This window comes from Talpa occidentalis, unplaced genomic scaffold (genome assembly GCF_014898055.3).
Source record: "Talpa occidentalis isolate TD23 unplaced genomic scaffold, MPIMG_talOcc4v2.1 talOcc4.3, whole genome shotgun sequence".
NCBI lineage: Eukaryota > Metazoa > Chordata > Mammalia > Eulipotyphla > Talpidae > Talpa > Talpa occidentalis.
This window is the reverse complement of record NW_023603184.1, coordinates 60,187,607-60,207,610: the sequence shown is the minus strand read 5'-3', so window position 1 is coordinate 60,207,610 and position 20,004 is coordinate 60,187,607. Positions and strand designations below refer to the sequence as shown.

General features: G+C 35.7%; 1 protein-coding gene across 2 annotated transcripts in view; it reads left to right on the top strand.

Annotated features, from left to right (window-relative positions):
- Window positions 1–20,004, top strand: part of CNTNAP5 (contactin associated protein family member 5) — an 831,834-nt gene that overhangs the window by 396,396 nt on the left and 415,434 nt on the right. For both annotated transcript variants that reach the window (XM_054699622.1, XM_037523193.2), the window contains exon 7: window positions 17,493–17,636. In XM_054699622.1, coding sequence (XP_054555597.1) covers window positions 17,493–17,636 — 144 coding nt within the window. The remainder of the gene's footprint in view (window positions 1–17,492; window positions 17,637–20,004) is intronic.

The window sequence follows — 20,004 nt, the reverse complement described above, 5'->3', positions numbered from 1 at the left end:
GCCAAGGGAATGCACCGACTCTACAAAACAAAGAAATTGCAAAAATTTCTGCATCCTGAATCTCAAGCTTTAGGTATCTTTGTAGTTCAGATCAAGAAATATTATACACTTACAATTCATTAAACTATTTTAGAAGATAATACATTCATCTATTCTTAATCATTTAATTCATCTATCTGCCTGTCTACCACCTACCTACCTACCTACCTACCTACCTACCTACCTAGGGATCTACTTGTACCTACTTGATTTTTTTTTTTTAATTCTGTTGTATCTGTGTGGTATAAATACTCTACATTGGGCTGTCATACATAGTGCATTTATCCCAATTCTATCTTCAGTGATGTTCCTTGGATAGCCTGAAATCCAACAGAGATTGGCAAACTGTGGCCTGTAGACCAAGTCTACATGAAGCGTTTTCTCTAATAAGTGTTAAGAATAATTTTTTCATTGTATATAAAATAGGGAGATAAAGAATATAGGAAAGACTTTGATTGCAGGTAGAAGAGTACAGTGAAAAATCAACACAAGCATTATATAAGAACCAATTGGCTATATGAAATTTGCTATAGATATTATTGTACACTTTATTATGTATATACAATGTTGATACCACTGAAATAAGTTTTTCTTTGTATACACACAGGTGTGCAAGTCTGATTGTGTCTATATATGTCACCTCTACACAGATTTTAAACCTTAATGTTGAGGCAGGGAATAGTGTAATATAAAATAATTGGGGAAGATCGAGGTGATGATGGATGATACGAGCTTAAACTATGGTGAGTCAGAATCTGCTAAAGGACTCGTTGGCAGAGAGTGACATGGCCCGTTTGTTTGAGACTAGGAATTCTGCTTCTGATATAAATCTAGTTAACATCCCCTGAGAATTTATTAAAAATGAAAATAATCAAGTGCCACCCAAATCTACTGAATCAGAAACTTTGAGGTTCAAGAATTATCTTTTAGAAACTCTGAAGCTCTGGTGTGCCCTAATGTCTGATAACCCATTTCAGAATCATTACTCTGTAGCTTCGGTTTGTGTGTAGGTGTGGGAGGAGGTACTGGGCAGATGGTAGGAAACCATTAGCAGTTTCAAATCCTGGGTGGGATACATAATGGAACAGTGTTGGTGGAGATGAATAATTGAAAAATTAGGTTCTGACTTTTTTCAGTCACTACCATGAGCTGTAAGAATGATATCCTCTTTTGATCCCAACCTTAGTTTCACATACTCTTGATAAGATATGCCATTCATTAACTTCAAAAGAGAATCTGTCACTCTGATTCAGAATGCAAAGTACCAGATAGCATTTTTTTTTAGTTCCTGATAATTGTGTCTATGAATATAAGTCATTCTCTTTTATCAACTTTAAGTGACTTTTGAGAAAAAAAAAAGATACATACAATATTGGAATTATCTACAAGCAAAGAGCTATCTTTTATAAACTTGAGAACAGATTAAAAACAAAGTCATCTTAAAGTCTCACCATTTTCCCCAGACATATTTCCTCTAATGTCCTAGAAGATGACACTAAAACTTACCCACTTGCCTGATTTGACATGATTTCAAAGCCTATATCTCCCTACCTATGATCTCCCGTGCATAGACTCTAGAGGGATCACAGTGGAGTGCATACAGGCAATGTCAACATTTAGGGAAACAAAATCTAATGATGCCCCTCAATTTACGAAGCTGTTAAAGATTTTTCTCATGAAATGCTTTTTTCATGGTGCCTCATAAAAATGTATTTCCTAAGAAGGAAACATCTTGAAATATTCCTTTGATGCAGCCTTTGCTGCAGAGAATTCAAGTCACTTCCACAGTGTGCAGTCAGTTTTGGCTAATATAAAAGAAGGCAGGTTGATTGGACTGTGACAGTGACCTTAGATATTACTGCTACTGGCACATGACAGTTAAGTGTCAGGAGAAGTCTCTGGAACAATGGAGTTCTCCAATCTTTGACGTGACCTTAAGGCTGTGTAAGGAAGAGAGAACACTGGGGCAGGAGTCCTGCATGCCAGTCTCCATGACACCATCACCCTGGGAAATGATGCTTCTTCATTACAGTTCCACAGAAGCAATATTAACCCCTTATTGGAAGCAATAGAGCTAACGTAAATATCTAAGTCTGAAGTTTACTGGAAACAATGTTGTCTCTTAATCAAAATCTGGGTTATTTATTTGTTTACTTTCATGGAATCATACGTACACATGTGAGTCCTGACACGTATCGCCCACTAGAAGGACGACTGAATCCAGGTCCTTCAATTCCACTTAGGACACTCACTGTTCCTCTGCCGCTGTACTCTACAAAATGTTGTAACAGGGAAGATTATGGTATGCAAATTCATATTTCTTTATAAATGTTGGCATTATGAAGCCAAGTAAGTCAGAAGGAAAAGATAGTTACTGGATTGTTTCACTTATATGTGGAATGTAGAGAAATCAAACAAAGAGTCAGGAGAAAGACAAAACTTTCAAACTGGCCATAGGTCTGAGATATGCAGCAGGGGCGGGGGGAGGAGAGGAGTCACAACATGGGAGGGAAGAGCACAAGGGACTATGGTGAAGGTTCAAGGGTGCTATGGAGGTGGGAGAGCTACTGGGACTGCACCTGAGGTGAAAAACCAATTACTGTACCAAAATGAATAACAATGTAAGAAAATAAATAAATAAATTTAAAGAAAAAAAAAAAAACAAAAAACAAATGTTAGCATCATGTTCTACCATTTGGTAAGAAAATATGCAAATTTTTATCCTCCCACTTTAGATTACCTTAAGAATATCAGTCAAGTGACATAATGCCTTTAAATGAGACATCTGGTCAGAAATTTGCCGCACTGAGATGTATGCAGTGCCGGCTTCTCCTCCCACCTAGAAAAAAAACACAAGCAAGGACGGTCTCTCTTGATCTCTCTCTCTCTTTCTCTCTCTCTCTCTCTCTCTCTCTCTCTCTCTCTCTCACACACACACAGAACACGTGTAGATTTTATGGGAATGTCATCTCAGTTCACTTCACCTGGCCCATATCATTTTCTCCACATGCTTGTGAGAAAGACTGTCTAGCAAGCTACTTCACATCCAACCTGGAGCAGAAGGGATTTAGACAAGAGAAATTTTTAAGACCTTAGTAGCATCCCATTTCTCAGAAAGCCTTGTGATCTGAAAAGTCTTCTGTTATGAAGAGTTCTCACTGATCCTTTTTTACATAGTCAACGTGTGTGAACCAAAACTATTAACAGCATATTTAAAAAATATATGACTTATATGTTATCAGGTCACAAATACTTAAGAAGAATTTTTTAAGATAAAATAATATATTTTAATGAGAATTTCTAGTAAAAAACTGATTAGATTTAACTTAACACTTTTTAGAATTTTTTACTTGCAGTATCATTGCATTTTAACAATATATAATTTTAGATGTGCATTACTATAAATCAACCTCTCTACATTAAGTTAGCCATTAAGATTCTAACACATGAGTATAAAAAATAAGTTCTCTATCATACATTTAGTTATCCACCTGAAGAATGCAAAATCACTAATTTCAGCTGTGGTAGAGATTATGTGTGCCTTGCTGTTGGATGTGCTTTGCTAAAGTACATCTGAAAAGGTGTGAACACATACCTCTGAATCATGTACAGTATCATAAACCAACATTAATCTCAGTAAGGAAATAAATAGCAGTACAAAAAAAATAAGTTGTATGGAATTTATAAAGAAAGTATGAAATAACATTTTCATCACCCAAGATTATAGGAGAGCCTTCTAATTTTTACATCAATTTTAGAAAGTTGGAAATAAAATAATGAAATCATTGTCCATGATTGTTTCATAGATTCCAATGGTTGTGCACAAAAAATACATACTTAATGACATCACCCACCCACCCTCCCTCATATCTTTGAAAAAAGCACTTCAAAAAGTAATAATTGAATCAGTAAATAAAAAGTTCCTATAAATAATTTTTAAAAGGTAAGCTAATGGAAAAATATATAAAGTATATGAACATATAGAAAATACAAAAGGAACCTCAAATAATATTCTCACTCATGAAAAAAGGACTGCAAATATATACTACATTTGTAATGTATTTGTCACTTAGATTGAAAACACTTAAAACTTCATAGTGTTGGCATGGATGTAAAGAAATTAGTACTGTTTCATACATTGGTAAGGCATGCAATTAACAAGACATCAAAAAAGGGCAACTTTTTAAAATTAGAAATACGTGCTCCCTAGCAATTCTCTTTTTAGCAGTTTATCCTGCAATTATAAGCAAATGTGTTCAATGGGGTATGTTTTAGGAACATTGAAACACTGAAAATTCCCTGAAAGTCATCAAAAGGGGTTTATTAAAAATTATGCTATACCTCAGAGGAACCAGCTCCACCACATTGCCCCCGTGACCTCTTTCTAGCCACACAGAGCACTGCCTAAGGCTTGTGCCATGGCCGATCTAAGTCTTGAAAGGATGCCTTGTGATTCTCCTGAAACACTAGAGGATGGGCCAGCAAGAAGTCTCCCCAAGGTCATGTCCTACTGTCCTTCCTGTCCCTTAGAAGACTGTCAAGGTACAGTTCCTCACTGCCTCCCTGGTGCCTATGAGGCATGAGACTGACCCCTCTCAGAACAGAGCAGTAGAGGCTTCCCTGGTGACCTAGCAGTTAAGTCTTATTGCTACCTCCACAATGGCCTGAGTTCGATCCCTGCAGGGAGCTACCTGCATGAAACAGCAGACCTCTCTTGTCATGCCAGCTGCTCCCCTCAGCAGTGTATTTCAGTCCGTCTGCCTGTTCTTTTCCTTACTCTGTCTCTGGTGAATCCTCTCATCCCCCGCACCTCTGGCCTGTACCCCAGTTCTTCTACACAAAAATAAATAAAATCTTTAAAAAAAAAAAAGAATAGAGCAGCAGAGAAGCATTATGTAGAAATGATTACCTAAAGTATAAAATTAGGGGTCCCACAATTTGCACTGTGGTCATCTGACCCATTTCATTTTGGTATCATCATTTCTGGTGTGAGGGAGGGGTTCTATGGGGAGCCATAATGTTTGGCTAATCTCCTTTGGCTCTCTATGCAAGTCACAAACCATCTAAATATAAACACGGATTCTTTACCTTTGCTAATGAATCAGCCAGGCCTTGACCTTGGGCTCACCATGTTATGTGTGTGTACTTGACAAGCTTATACAGAAATATCATGTCTATTAAAAAGAATGAGGCAGCCATATATGTTGTGCTATCGCAAGTATGAATGTGGAAACATCTCCAACATAAATTGTTAAATGAAAGTAAAAACAGTGCAATATAAATAGTGTTTGCATTTAAATAAGTAGGAAGGAAGGCATAGTTTTGCAAGCACATAGACACACAGATGTTTCTGGAAGGGTACATAGATAAGGTCAAAATAAGAGTGTTATCAAAGAAAAAGGATGTTTACTTTTTTATCACACACTTTTAAAAATTTTTGAGCTGGGGCCTCCCTGGTGGCACAAGGGTTAAACACCACACCATGAAGCAACTCACAGCCTCGGCAATAAGAGTTTGATGTCCACCGGCCAGGGAGGTGACCCACATGGCACACCAGACCTCTCCTGTCTCGCCCGCTGCTCCCCTCAGCAGTGCATTTCAGTCAGTCTGCCTGTTCTATTCCCTGTTCTGTCTCTGGTGAGTCCTCTTACCTCCTGAATCTCTGGCCTGTACCCCAGCTCTTGTATGAATAAATAATCAATCTTTAAAAAAAAAAAAAACTTTTTGAACTGTATTACATGCAATGTGATACATGAAAGAAAAAAAAGACACTGACGCAATCAAAAGAATATATTATTTAAAAGATATTTCTTATATTTTCTTGTGAAACTGTATCCTCTGAATTATTTTATGCATTGGTATTTTTTTTCAAAATTCCAATATGTTTTTGAGTCCACTTACGTTTAACTGTCTATCTCAGCATTCCCATACCAGCAACAACTTAAGTTCATTATAAGAAAATTTTCCTTTTTCACTTTCGTTTGTTTCCACAGATTTGTACTGAAACATAACATACACACAATAAACATTTGTTAAGTAAATGAAGGGTGTTTCTATGAATGATAAAAGATATCCATTCACCCCTATTTTCCTTCCTATAGGAACTTCCAATCTGTCCCCCAGGCTCAGAGCCGCCCCGTGCTGATATCTTTCCCTTGACATTGCCTACTGGACACTTCCTTTAGAAGTGGGATGTGATTAACGACTGGCCAGACACAATACAACTATTTATTTGGTCATCAAAATAACTACAGATCACTAGGAAACTGTTTTCCAGATCATGTGATGCTGTAATTGTTATTGATCTTGCTTTCTTTGGAAACTCAGTTGCCAGTCTATCAGAGAAGGCCTACAGATGGAAAATAAATGGAAGGAAATGAAATAACAAAAATGAAACTAGAAAATGCAAAGTCAAAACAAGGAGGAAAAAAGGGAAGAACACAAATAACTTTTATTATTGTGTGGCATTTTGTGATTTTATTTAATTCCCCAAAACAGTGTTGTGAGGAGATTATAATGTTCTGGATCATAAACATAAAATCAAGACAAAAAAGAGGAAGGACACCCCAATCATATCCCTCACTAGCTACTGATGAGCAGACTCAGAATTTGAGCCCAGGTCTGCAGCCATTGGGAGGCCATCCTTCTGGACCAGGCTTTCTCTCGAAGAAGGGATGGTCCCCAGAGATAAAACCACAGGTTCTGGTGTTTTCCTAGCCTCTGCATTTATATAAGGCTGGATATCACATTGCTCATTACCATTTTCTTTCCAGTTTAAATTTAAGATGGTTGTGATTTGTGGACTTGCTGATTTTATGTTTTGCTATGTTTTATAGTAGAGAAATGGAATATAAAAATTTCTGTAATACATATTAAAATAAACTGATTGTGTTGAACATGGAGGGAATATTTCAACATCAGCACCATACCCCCCAAGATCATGGTTTTTACTAACATGAACTAAAAAAATAAATGACAAAATTTCCTCTTGGCTTGTATTAGCTGCTCCTAAGGAGGATGTAGTAGGTTTTAATTACCCTTCCAATTCCAGTGGAAAGTGGCTAATAAGACATTTTGACACTGGCTAAATGTTGGCTAAATTATTATAATCATTTAATGTTAAGCAAGCCCCACTCCAATGCTTGTAGGGCCTCAGGCTAGAGAACAAATTGAGCCCAAAACCCCTAAGTCTAAATATTTATTTATTTATTTATTTTTTTTTTTTTTTAAATAGAGGCATGTTTTATTTATTTATTTTGTTTGTTTGTTTGTTTGTTTTGTTTATACATGCACTGGGTACAGTCAGAAGCGCGGGAGGGTGAGAGAATTCACCAGAGCCAGAGCGGGGAGCAGAGCAGGCAGAAGGACCGAAGTACACTGCTGAGGGGAGCAGCGGGCGGCAGGAGAGGTCTGCGCGCCATGTGGGATCCTCCGCCGGTGGCCGGGGAGCAGCCGGGGATCGAACCGGCGCCGCAGAGGCCGCGGGCAGCTTCGCAACCCAGCGCTCAACCGCTGCGCCACCGGGGAGGCCCTAAGTCTAAATATTTAAAGAGTTACAAATAAACTAACAAACTGTTGAATAAAATACTCTCTACTCTTATGTTGACAGCGTACCTTGACAACCACATCCTGCATGTTCAAACACTGTCCACACTGTCCATAGCATTCCTGTGTCCACTCCTCACACTTATGGGTGCCTGGTGCACCCTCAGGAGAACAGATGGGGAGAGAATGTGTCAGTCCTTTAAGCAATTTCAGAGCCTTGTAGGCAGGAAGCTCTTGGGTAGTGTATACAAACATCAGGATACAGCAGGGCAGTTATTGCCCCTGGGTTCCATGTGCCTCCTCCCATGACGCAGGATGTGATGAGGGTATGGGTCAAGGTGTCTGCACTGCCTGTTCAGTTGTGGAAGCCCTTGTCACCTAGGGGGATGCTGAAGTTAAGATTTCCAAGGCATAATATTATTGAATACCGAAACATACATGACTCAAACCATTGTCCAAAACAAACCTATCTAGCCTGGGCCTAGGCTAGGCTTATAGGCGGTTATCCTAAGGAACTAGAAATAAAACAGAGCTTGAGGAAGACTGTGTAGAGGTTCAGAGGTAGGACTTGGAAATTAAGGGCTTGCTATTCTGATAGTTCTACATCTTGACTGAAGGGTCTCAGTCAGGCTGCTACACACTGCATGCCATCATTTTCTTCAGTTTTAACATGGAGAAAATAATAATATCCAACTCAAAATCTAGAGAAACATAGTGACATATTTACAAAACTAATCAATAAATGCCACTATCATTATTACTAAAACAAAATCTTATTTAAGAAGATATTGAAGGTTGAACTGTAGAGACCAAACCCACCTAAAGTATAAGGGGCAACAGTTGGGCTTGGCTCAGAGGAGGGGACAGATGATGGCCTGGAATTCTGGGCAGAGAGTATGGGCATAGATGAGGCACTGAAATAAAGAAGGAACATTGTGAAGATCTGTGTCCTCTTATGCAAGAGAAGGACATGTCTTTGTCAAGTATCATTTGCTCTGTGTCCCTAGTCAAACAGAATAGGACAATTCTCACACATAAAGACTGGGATTTTTCCCATCAACAGATGATTACATAAAGAAGAAAAGATATGTGTGTGTATGTGTGTGTGCACATTGGAATTTCTGGTCTCATTTGAAATGGCAGAAGTTTATCAACCTTCAATAGCCTTCAAAAGGCCAATAATGGCTCAATTTTTTACACAATGCTTAACAAATGCCCAGCCAATGCATGTTTTTAAATATATATGCATGTAACACATATATTTAGATGATTAGATACAGGAATATATATATATAATATTTATGTGTGTATGTGTATATATCAGTATATATGTACATACATGCCAGTATAATATAGTATTACTCAGTTATGACAAAGTTGATATCCTGGCATTTGCTACAACATGGATAATGATGCATAGTGAAATGACTCAATTGGAGAAAAGAAACACCATATGATTTCACTCATATGCAGAATATAAAGACAGAAAATGAATGAACAAACAAAACAAATGAACAATAAGCTTAACGATAAGAACAAACTAGTGGTTATTAGAAGGGAATTGGGAAGGAAAGTGGATAAGTCTGATAAAGGGGGTCAATTGTATAGTGAGATGGTGTTACACTTTTAGTAATGAACAATATATTATATACGGTTGGGTATTTATAATGTTGTACACCTAGAATACCTATAACATTATAAACTAATGTTACCTCAGTAAATTTTTGAAAAAGATGTAACTTATATTGAAAATGTAACAAATTGTTTCCCAGTAATGTGTGAATACATAATGGAGACAAAAAATAAGACATCTTATATCACACGCACTGTATACTTTGTAAAGTTTATATTGATCGGCCACCGGAGGAGGGACCCACATGGCGCAGACCTCCCCTGCCCCCCCGCTGCTCCCCTCAGCAGTGTACTTCGGTCCTTCTGCCTGCTCTGCTCCCCGCTCTGGCTCTGGTGAATTCTCTCACCCTCCCGCGCTTCTGACTGTACCCAGTGCATGTATAAACAAACAAACAAATAAATAAAACATGCGTCTATATTAAAAAAAAAAAAATTCAAAGATCTTACAGAAGGAGTCACTGAACAAATCAAAGAGTGGAGCAGAGCCCCCATGGTGGCCTAGGGGGTTAAGTCTCAGTGCTATCACCACTACAGCCTGAGTTCGATCCCTAGGCAGGGAGCTAAACCATATATGGCACAGCAGACCTCTACTATCTCACCCGCTACTCCCCTTAGCAGTGTATTTCAGTGGATAAGCCCATTCTGCTCCCCACTCTGTCTCTGGTGAATCCTCTCAACCCTCCACCCCACATCTCTACCCTACACCCCAGTTCTTCTATGCAAAAAAAAAAAAAAAAAGTAGCGCTGAAGCTATAAATTGTGACCTTATTTTGAGTGCCCTAATCGCATTAGAGTGCCCTACTCAGTGCTTTCCTTTTTGTAACCATTTAAACTTAAGTTAATATTGAGAAACCAACACATTTCATAAGAACATCTGAATTTCTGGACTCATTTGAAATGGCAGAAATTTATCAAACTCCAACAGCCTCCCAAAGACTAATGATGTCTTAATTTCCACACAACATTTAACAAATGCCCAGACAATGCATGTTTTAAAAGTTAAAAAGAAACAATTGACTATATTCTTCTTTTATGTACACCTTCCATTACTAAGTGGACTATCAGAGTCAAAGTGAGACCAATATTCACACATGAGAAACTTCAAAAGTATCAGAAATTCAAGTCAGATAGAAAAAGGAATCTTTAGAACAGGAAGACTCCCAATTTGAACGGGGCCAGAGAAAAAGCCAATAAGGAGGAATGAACTTATTACTGTGAAATAACATCAAAGATTGAAAAAGAGACAAGCAAATGACAGACAAAAGAAGAGGAATGAGATCAAAGGAAGAGAATATGGCAGATTCTGGGACTTCATAAATGTAACATCAAAGCAGACTTTCTCTTGGGATTCTTTAAGTTGCAGCCCACTTGTGACACCAGAAATCCACCAGGTTCCCCAATTGTACTGCATCACCCAGGATACCAAACATGAGTGAAACTTTGCAATCTAACACTTGCTTCTGTTGACCACTAAGCCACATCATTCAGTTTCCCAGAGAATACAAGCAAGAAAAGTTAGAAAAGAAAGCAACTGAATTAACTAAAACACGGACAATGAAGCAAAAACAATTTTAGGAAAAAATTGCTAGTGTACAGTCTAACCAATATTTGTTGGATCCAGTAGGTTTGAATCAAGCCTGTTCATTAAATATTCAAAAATAAATAGATTTTTTTTTTTGTCTTTGAGAATCACTTTTTCCAAAGGTGTATTCCAAACAGTTAATAAATATTTTTCAGCATCTATTATATATCAGATATCATTCAGAGTGTTTGGAATATGTCAATGAAAAGAACTAAGGCATCTACCCCCATGACACTTTCATTTTAGCAGGAGAGACAAGTTAATGGGATTGGAATCTCAAAGATAGAAACAGGTGTGATTTCATATATGTTGATAAGGGTATGTGTCTTTCAGATGTGTCATTTGATCAAAATATATCTATGTGGGGCCTCCCTGTTAGCCTAGGGGCTAAGTCACAGTGCTATCACTGCTTTGGCCTGAGTTCAATCCCCGGCCAGGGAACTAACCCACATATGGCACAGCAGACCTCTCCTGCCGCCCGCTGCTCTCCTCCGCAGTGTATTTCAGTCAGTCTACCTGTTCTGCCCCCCACTCTGTAGCTGGTGAATCATCTCACCCCCTGCACTTCTGGCCTACACTCAGTTCTTCAACAAATATACAAAAAAAAAAAAAACCAACCCTATTTTTTAAAAATACATCTATGTGGAGAGAACTAGCTCTCGACATGGGGCACCCTTTCACAGTACCTAAAATACCGTGTATTTTAGGCTTCCATCCCCTCTTAGCTGAGGCCAAAGCAAACTTCTTAGATCTTACCTCTTCCTTTCAATTTAATCAGTGATATACCCCAATAAATTATTCTTATTTCCCTACTGAAATCCTTCAGTATCTCCCCACTCATTTCCATTTAGCATTCAAAGACCTTATCACATGTTGCAGTGTACCTTTCTCATTTTACTTATAACTTAAAATTATATGATTTATTAACCTTTGGGTTACTAGCATCAATAGATCAAGAAAGATCCTTTTGACGTTTCTATGTCCCTCCACACTTTTCCTCATACACTATTTCTTCAATGCCTATATTCACAAATGCATATCTCAAAATTCTGTTATTCTTTTATCTCTAATTCAAAGGTTACTGTCTCAGGATATTAAAAAAAATTCCTTCTGCTGTCAAAATCAGTAGCTCCTTTTTCTTGGCTTGTAAAGCATGATCTGCCCTTTGTGTTGTGCTGACCATATCTCACTTCCATTAATCTGTTGTATGATGTATTTGTCTTCAGTGACTAGCCCCAAGTTTCTAGAAGAAAGAGAAGGAGTGTAATTCACCCTAAATTCTACCACAGGACCTTGAGTTATGCCTCACAGAACATAGGAGTTCAATAACTAGTCAGTGAATTGGATTTTGTACTAAAACATAAGCTAACTTTTACAAGTGTTTTTGAGAGTTGACAATATAAAAAGAATTAAAGAGTGTTTGATTAATATTAGTTAAGAAACTTAATTGTCTTGGATAAGACAGATTTTGGGTAGAAAGCCAATGGATTTGTTGCAATTTGTAGTAGCACAATTGGAAGGAGAGTTTGCGATCTAATACGTCATGAAATCTAACATTTCATGAAAATTGGGCTTCTGCTCTGTGATCAATGTACTGAAGGCCTCTGGATTACTTCAAACAGAAGAGAGATGGAATCTAATCCTTATTTAATATCATCAATATCTTCCCCATGATGAAATATTCCAGGGTCTGAATGAAAAGATAAAATCATATGATAGGTACCCCAGCCAATTACAGCAATAAATGAAGTGATTTGGCTTAAAAATAAAGATCAATTTAAAGATTCATTAAAATTCATAAGGAGTGCATGGACAATTATAAACACAATGTGATATGTGAGTCAATGAAAATAATAGCTTTTACAACACAGCAACTGAAGTAACTAAAAAAACCCTATAATTTTAGGATAGAAATTAAGAAACCAAACAAAAATTAACCATTATATTTTAGGATGATAAATGAATAATAAGAATCCACAAAGAGATATAGCTGAGAAGATATTCTTTCTTTGAATAAGTGACATAGAACATTACATTCAATATTATAATACTAGTTATCCTAAAATTGGAAAAAAAGATATTTGAAAATAGACAGTGATCATACACTTTTAACAAGTCTCTTCTCTATTTTTCTTCCTCAATGCCAATTTGAAGCTAGAAAAGAACAATGGACCTTTAGTTTCAGTGTTCCAAAAATTTGTGAAGCAGAAGGAAACTTTGACAGGATCTTGGGGAAAAGATTGCTTATTTATTAATTCAAAAATTAAAACCTACTCAATTTAATTGCTATTAATAACAACTGTTAGTATAAAGTAATTCTCAGACTTAAAAATATTACAAAAGTAACTATGTATCATTTAAAATCAGAAATTGCTGAAAACAATAGCACAAAATACCATTGTGGAAGAACATGTCAATGGACCATTTGCTGACAGTGAGAGCAATATCTGAACAACACTGTGCAGAATTCCTTCTAAATGCTTCTGGTGCCAGACTTCCTTTCATTCTTATATTAACCCTGTCAAGCTAAGTTATTAATATGAGATAAGTTTTATCATTATTCCCTAAGCGATGTGACACAAACAAAGTACACATTGTTATGTATTTTTCTCCATGTTTACAGAAAGTACAAGGCAGATCAGGTTTGAAACTCAGTTTGAGTCACTCCTGAGATTGTGTTTGTAATCTTTGTTGTGAAAAGGTGGAAGATAAATGTTGATATAACTCACAAATATATGCAATTTTGTAACAAATTGCCACAGAATAGAATTTCTTAAGAAGAACTTCAAAGTGGACAAAAGCGGGTTGCTGATTAATAAAAATAGTATTTTTTGTAAGCAAAATTCAGAAAACATTGGGGCTGAGGAAAACTAAATCAATGTGCTTCAGCAAAAGTTATCCAAAGCTATAGTTTGAAATATTAGATAATCATAGTGCTTGTCATCCAAGTCAAGCATAAAAAAAGTAAACTTTACGTAATGCATAAAAGACACAAAAACAAAAAGTAAGAAACTCCAGATTAGGTGGATTACAAAGCACACTTAGAGCAGTGAGAGGAAAAAAAAAAAAAAACTCATTAAAAAAATAAGTTGGAACTGGGTAAAACATTTCACTGATTAAATGTGTACAAAAGAAGAAAAAGGACTAGAAAAATTAAGGTCAGAAGGTTAAGGCCATTATAAAATGACGATCATTGTGGTCCCTCATTAAAAACACCTTACCTAGATAGATGTGTCTACCAAATAAAATTTCAATTGTTTACGAAACAGAAAAGCTCATGAATCTTGAGAAAACTCTGAAAGTTCCTCTAAGGTTTATAGGGAACATACTGTAAAATAAAGTCTTTGAAAATTAACATTAAACGAAACAAACATTTACTTACACTTACACTATGAACTTAATTTATGGAAATAATATACAAAATAGAATTGGATCTTGTTTAATGTAATGGGCTATTTGAAATATTTGGGGGCTTCAATAAATAAAGAAGAAAAATTTTATGTTGTCAAATAAATCTTTTTACAAAATATTTGTGAAATTAAATCCACTGGTGTATTTTTTGTTTTGTTTTCTATAGTATTTCCAAGATTCATGAATTGTTTTTAATAGACGGAGATAAAATTCCCTTTATTTTGCTCAGAGACAAATCTAGACTTGAATAGATACTTGACCAAAAAAAGTAAACTAGTGCTCAAAATTGCTTACTACTTAAAATACAAGCACATATATTTCAAGGCAAATGGAAGGTGTGGGTCAAAGAAATCTATTATAAATTTATTATCTACAAATATAACTCAACCTATTATAGAATTAAATTTTTAATTATGACATTTATAAAATGCCCTGAGTTCTGTCACAAAGAATTTTGAAGAACATGTAAAACAGAAGTGGAAAGATCTTTTTTGTAATGTTGTATGACATAATTATTATTTAACATTGTTTAAAAACTTCTGACTAGCTTTTAGGGTGCCTTGACCAGAAATAAGAAATAAATTTATAAAATTGACTTGAAAAAAGTAAAGTGTTTAAATATATGACATGATTAGTCCCTTAAAAAATTCAAGGAAACGTGCCTCCCTGGTGGCACAAGTGGTTAAGCTCTGCAGCCTCTGCACACGAGTTCGAGCCCCAACCTGCCAGGGAGCAACCCACATGGTGCAGCAGACCTCTCCTGTCTCCCAGTTGCTCCCCTCAGCAGTGTATTTCAATCAGTCTGCCTGTTTTGTTCCCCACTCTGTCTCTGGTGATTCCTCTCACCCTACCCCCGACACCTCTGGTCTGTCCCCCAGCCCTTGTATGCATAAATAAATAAATCTTTAAAAAAATTTCAAGGAAATTAGCTAGAAAGTACTTTGTTTAATAGATTTACCTTTTTAAGAAACACAATGGGATGGTTACATTAATTTACATGATAAAATGTTTAATTAATGAAAACAATTCATTTACAATGTAAATTTTCAAAGCATAAATTCACAGGGAATTTATTTAATTATGAACATAATAACTAGGGAAAATAAATGATAACCTTAGGTGAAGGTTATTGCCAAAAATAATGTGATAATAAAAAAGATACTGGGGACTTTCTTGGTGGTGCAGGCAGTTGAGCGCAGCGCTGTGAAGCTGTCCGCAGCCTCTGCAGCACCAGTTCGATTCCTGGCCGGCCAGAGAGATACCCACATGGCATGGCAGAGCAATCCTGTCTCACCTGCTGCTCCCCTCAGCAGTGTATTTCAGTCCTTTTGCCTGTTGTGCTCCCTGCTCTGTCTCTGGTGGATTCTCTCATCCTCCCGCACCTCTGGCCTATACCCCAGCTCTTGTATAAATAAATAAATCTTAAAAAAAAAAAAAGATACTGGGTTCTAATAGAGAAGGTTGAAATATTTCAAACATACTCTTCTCCAAAAAAATGTGTTAATGGAAATTTAAAAATCTCAAATTCCAGTAGGTTTTTTTTAAATGTTATTATTTTAAAATTAAACCAGGATAAAATAGGCAAAAATAATCAAATAACTTCTTTTTTTTTTAATTTTTGCATAGACGAAATGGGGTGTAGGCCAGAGGTGGGAGTGTGTGTGAGAGGATTCAGCAGAGACAGAGTGGGGAGCAGAACAGGCAGATCTACTGAAATACACTGCCGACGGGAACAGTGGTTGAGAGAGGGAGGTCTGCTGTGCCATGTGGATCCAACTGAGGCCACAGGGGTGATAGTGCTGTGACTTAACCCCTACACCACCAGAGATGTCCCTGTCAAATAATTTCTTAACAGGGCAAAGCAATGAAAATTAAAAGTGTGTGGCTGGATTACTAATCCTTATCATATAGTATAGTGTTTAAAGGAATATTTTTTAAAATAGTGTTGAACTGTCAAAAGAAATAGACAACTAGAAATAACTCTTGGTTTATCAGTAGCAGTTTACAGACAGAGAAGGCATTCTGGTCGGAAGAAAGGATCCACCTGTTTTATTCCCAAGCACTAATATAATTTAAGAACATGTGGAGACATTTCAAAGCCATAATGAAAAATGGAATTGGGCCTCCCTGGTGGCGCAAGGGGTTAAGCACCACACTATGAAGCAATCCGCAGCCTCTGCAGCACAAGTTTGATCCCCAGCCAGGGCGCTATCCACATGGTGAAGCAGACCTCTCCTGTCTTGCCCGCTGCTCCCCTCAGCAGTGTATTTCAGTCAGTCTGCCTATTCTGTTCCCCTCTCTGTCTCTGGTGAATTCTCTCACCCCTCGCATCTCTGGCCTGTACCCCAGCTCTTGTATGCATAAATTAATAAATCTTTAAAAAAAAAGAAAAGAAAAACTGAATTACTTATTAAATGACATTGCAATAAACATGATTTTAGAAACTATTTGATTTTTTGATACAATAAAAATATTCATATCAGATAAGATTTGCATTTTAAAATATTTCCATGACAAGCATAATTAGTAGTTACTTTACAGCAAAGTGGTGGCTAATGGTAAAGCAAAGTAGTATTTCATAGTTTTCTCAGTGAAAACCACTATTAACAATTCAGGGTATTTTCTCCAAGTCTATATTGTAAGCACAATTTTTTATTGCTGACATCATACTTTGCATCCAATTATTACTCCTGTATATTTCATTATATCCATTTCTCATTTTTTTCTCAAATGCTTAATGCTTAATAATTATTATTGATTATTTCTTCATGATTTTCATTAAAAGATGTTTGGGATATTTAAATTATTTCTTATTTTTAATTTGTAAGGAAAATAATTTGGTAACACTTGTACATAATGCCTTTTTTTTGGTACAATACAGGTTTTAAAACTGGGTCACTCTATAGCTAAATAGACATATATTTTGTGTGTCCCTATCTTTAATTCTCTCAGATGCTAGCCTAAGAAATAAATATAAAGATGTTGATTTTCTTTTCTATTTTCTCCCCTGTAAATTATTGTTTTATGTAGTATTAAACAGGATCCAAAAAAAAGTGAAATAGATTTGTAAAATAAGCCCTTAAAGAGCAAGCAATTATAGTTATTTTTACATAGGCTAATCAGTATTCTTTTAAATTTGTAATCAAGTGGCATCTATAATTATTTGAGCCACTTGCCTCATGCACACAATTGGATATACTGAAATTTACTTGCTTCCTTTCCCTTACTATTCATTCAGACTTTATAACTAATAGCTCTTTTTCTTTTCTCTCTCCTCATAAAGCTTAGTTTTGGAGGAATCCCAGTACCAGGCAAACCTGGAACCTTCCTAAAGAAAAACTTCCATGGATGTATTGAAAACCTTTATTACAATGGAATAAATATAATTGACTTGGCTAAAAGACGAAAGCATCAGATCTACACCGTGGTAAGCCAGCATCTTTTTCAGCTCACTGGTTCTGACACGTTGGAGTTACTCCAGTTTTCCCCAATCCAGCCCCTGTATCTCATCAAAATACATTTTATTACCCTATTGAAGGTCCCATCAACCTCCCAGGTAAAACTGAGAGGTTATGGCAGGGACTGAGTCAGTTTGAATTGCCTTATTGGGAGGGAAAAAAAATCATTAGAAGCATCTAGAAAAGTCCATGACCCTGATTATAAGCTGGGTAGGGTTTGCAGTCTCCAAAGGGTTAATGCAAACCTCTTTATTATCTCTGGAAAGTGCAGCAATAGAACCACAGATTTAATAAAGCTCTATAACATGGGAATTATTTATTGGTCTACTTATTGTTGATACTAAAATACGGTATTTTGAAAACAAGAGAGATTAAACTTTGGCTATTTCGAAGATTCCTTTTGTAGAATATTGGTGATTTAAATAGTATTCTAGTTAAACAACATTTGTCTTCCTCAATAGACCCTGAGTTTTACGTTCTTTTTTGTTTTCACTATTCCATGCACAGTACTTTGCACATAAGTGCTCAATATGGTGTTGATGTTTCTAACTGTAATCATAGATTTGTCTATTTCTCCTTCCAGTTCTATCAGATTTTACTTCATTTTACAGCTCTTTTACAGTTTGTTTTTATACACAATCAGGACTGCTATGTCCTTCTGATGAATTGGCCCTTTTATCATTGTAAAATGTTCTTCTCTATGATGATTTTCTTTGCTCTGCATTCTACTTTATCTGATACTAATGACAACTGCTTTCTTTTGACTAATGTTTACATGATAAATCTTTTTTCTATTCTTTCACTTTTAACTGCCTATATCATTATATTTAAAGTAAATTTCTCATGAACATAGTTTAGAATGGGCATGTGTTTTGTCTACTTAAATGGTGTATTTAAACCATCTACATTTGGTTTATTCAAACTATTTACATTTAATGTTAAAGTTATTGATGTGTTCAGGCTCAAATGTATGAATGTTATTGTTGTTGCTGTTCTGTTTTTTCAGGTCTCTTATTTTCATCTTAGTATGTGTTTCTTGAATGATATTTAGATTTTATTTTTATTTATCTAGTATTTGAGTATGCAGCAGTCCATAATGAGATATGGTGTTAGTGGATAGTTTCCATATTATATTACACACACTTAACTTTGCATATTTTGCTGGAATGCCACAAGTTTTATAGAAATGTAGAAAGCTTATCTCCCTTCATATTCTTTTGCCCTTCCCTGCTTATTATATATTTCTCTTAATCATCATTTCATCTCTACGTATTTATTATTTTCGCTTTAACTGTCAAACACGCTTTCCAAAAAAACTCAAGAAAGGAAGAAAAAATCTATTTACTCCTATTTTTCTTACTATCCTTTCATCCTGTCTGATTTTCCCAGTTCATTCTTTTCTCATTTCCTTTCTGTATAAAAAACTTCCTCTAGCCATTATTTTAGGGAGTATGTTCTTGTGACAGATTCTCTTGCTTTTTATTTATAGTATACTGCCTTAATAATTCTTTCATTCTTGAGGATATATTCACTGGATGTAAGATTATGAGATGATAATTACTTTCTCTCAACACTTGAAAAATGTTGGCTTACTTGCTTCTGAATAGTTTCTGGTGAAAAATCCAATGTTATTTGAAAAAAGTTTGATTTGAAGATGAGATGTCATTTCTTTCCCACTGCTTTGAAGATCTTTTCTTTGTCTTTAATTTTCAGAAGTTTGCTTATGATGTAGATTCCTTTGGCTTTATCCTCCTTGAGTTTCACCAAATTCATCAAACTTGAGAAATAGTCCACCTTTTATGTAAATATTTTTCAGTCCTTCCCTCTTTATCATCTCCTTCCCAAATTTCACTGAATCACTCTAATCCCACAGGTTCTTGATTTTTTGTTTGTTTTTTTTCTTCCCTTGATGTACTTTGTTTGTTGTTGAATTTGGGTATATTTTATTGTTTGAACTTCAAGTTCATTAATTCGTCTGTTATTGTGCATATCCATTATTTTCAATGTCTGCTATTATACTTTTCAGTTCTAAAAATTTTCATTTTGTTGTTTTCTCTTTGTGAGAATTTCTATTTTTTTGCCAAGAATCTCTATTTTCTTATTTGCTTCAAATGTTTAATTAGCCCTTGAATTTTTTATAATATATAATTAAATCCGTGTTAGATAATTCTAACATCTCTCTCATTTCAGAGTTTTCATGTATTAATTATATTTTTATTCAATTTGAAATTTTATTTCTTAGTATGACAAGAGATTTCTTTTTATTGATCATTTTAGGTATTACTGCAGGTGTTCTTTAATACTTCTCAGACCAGGGGTTTGGAATAACTTATTATA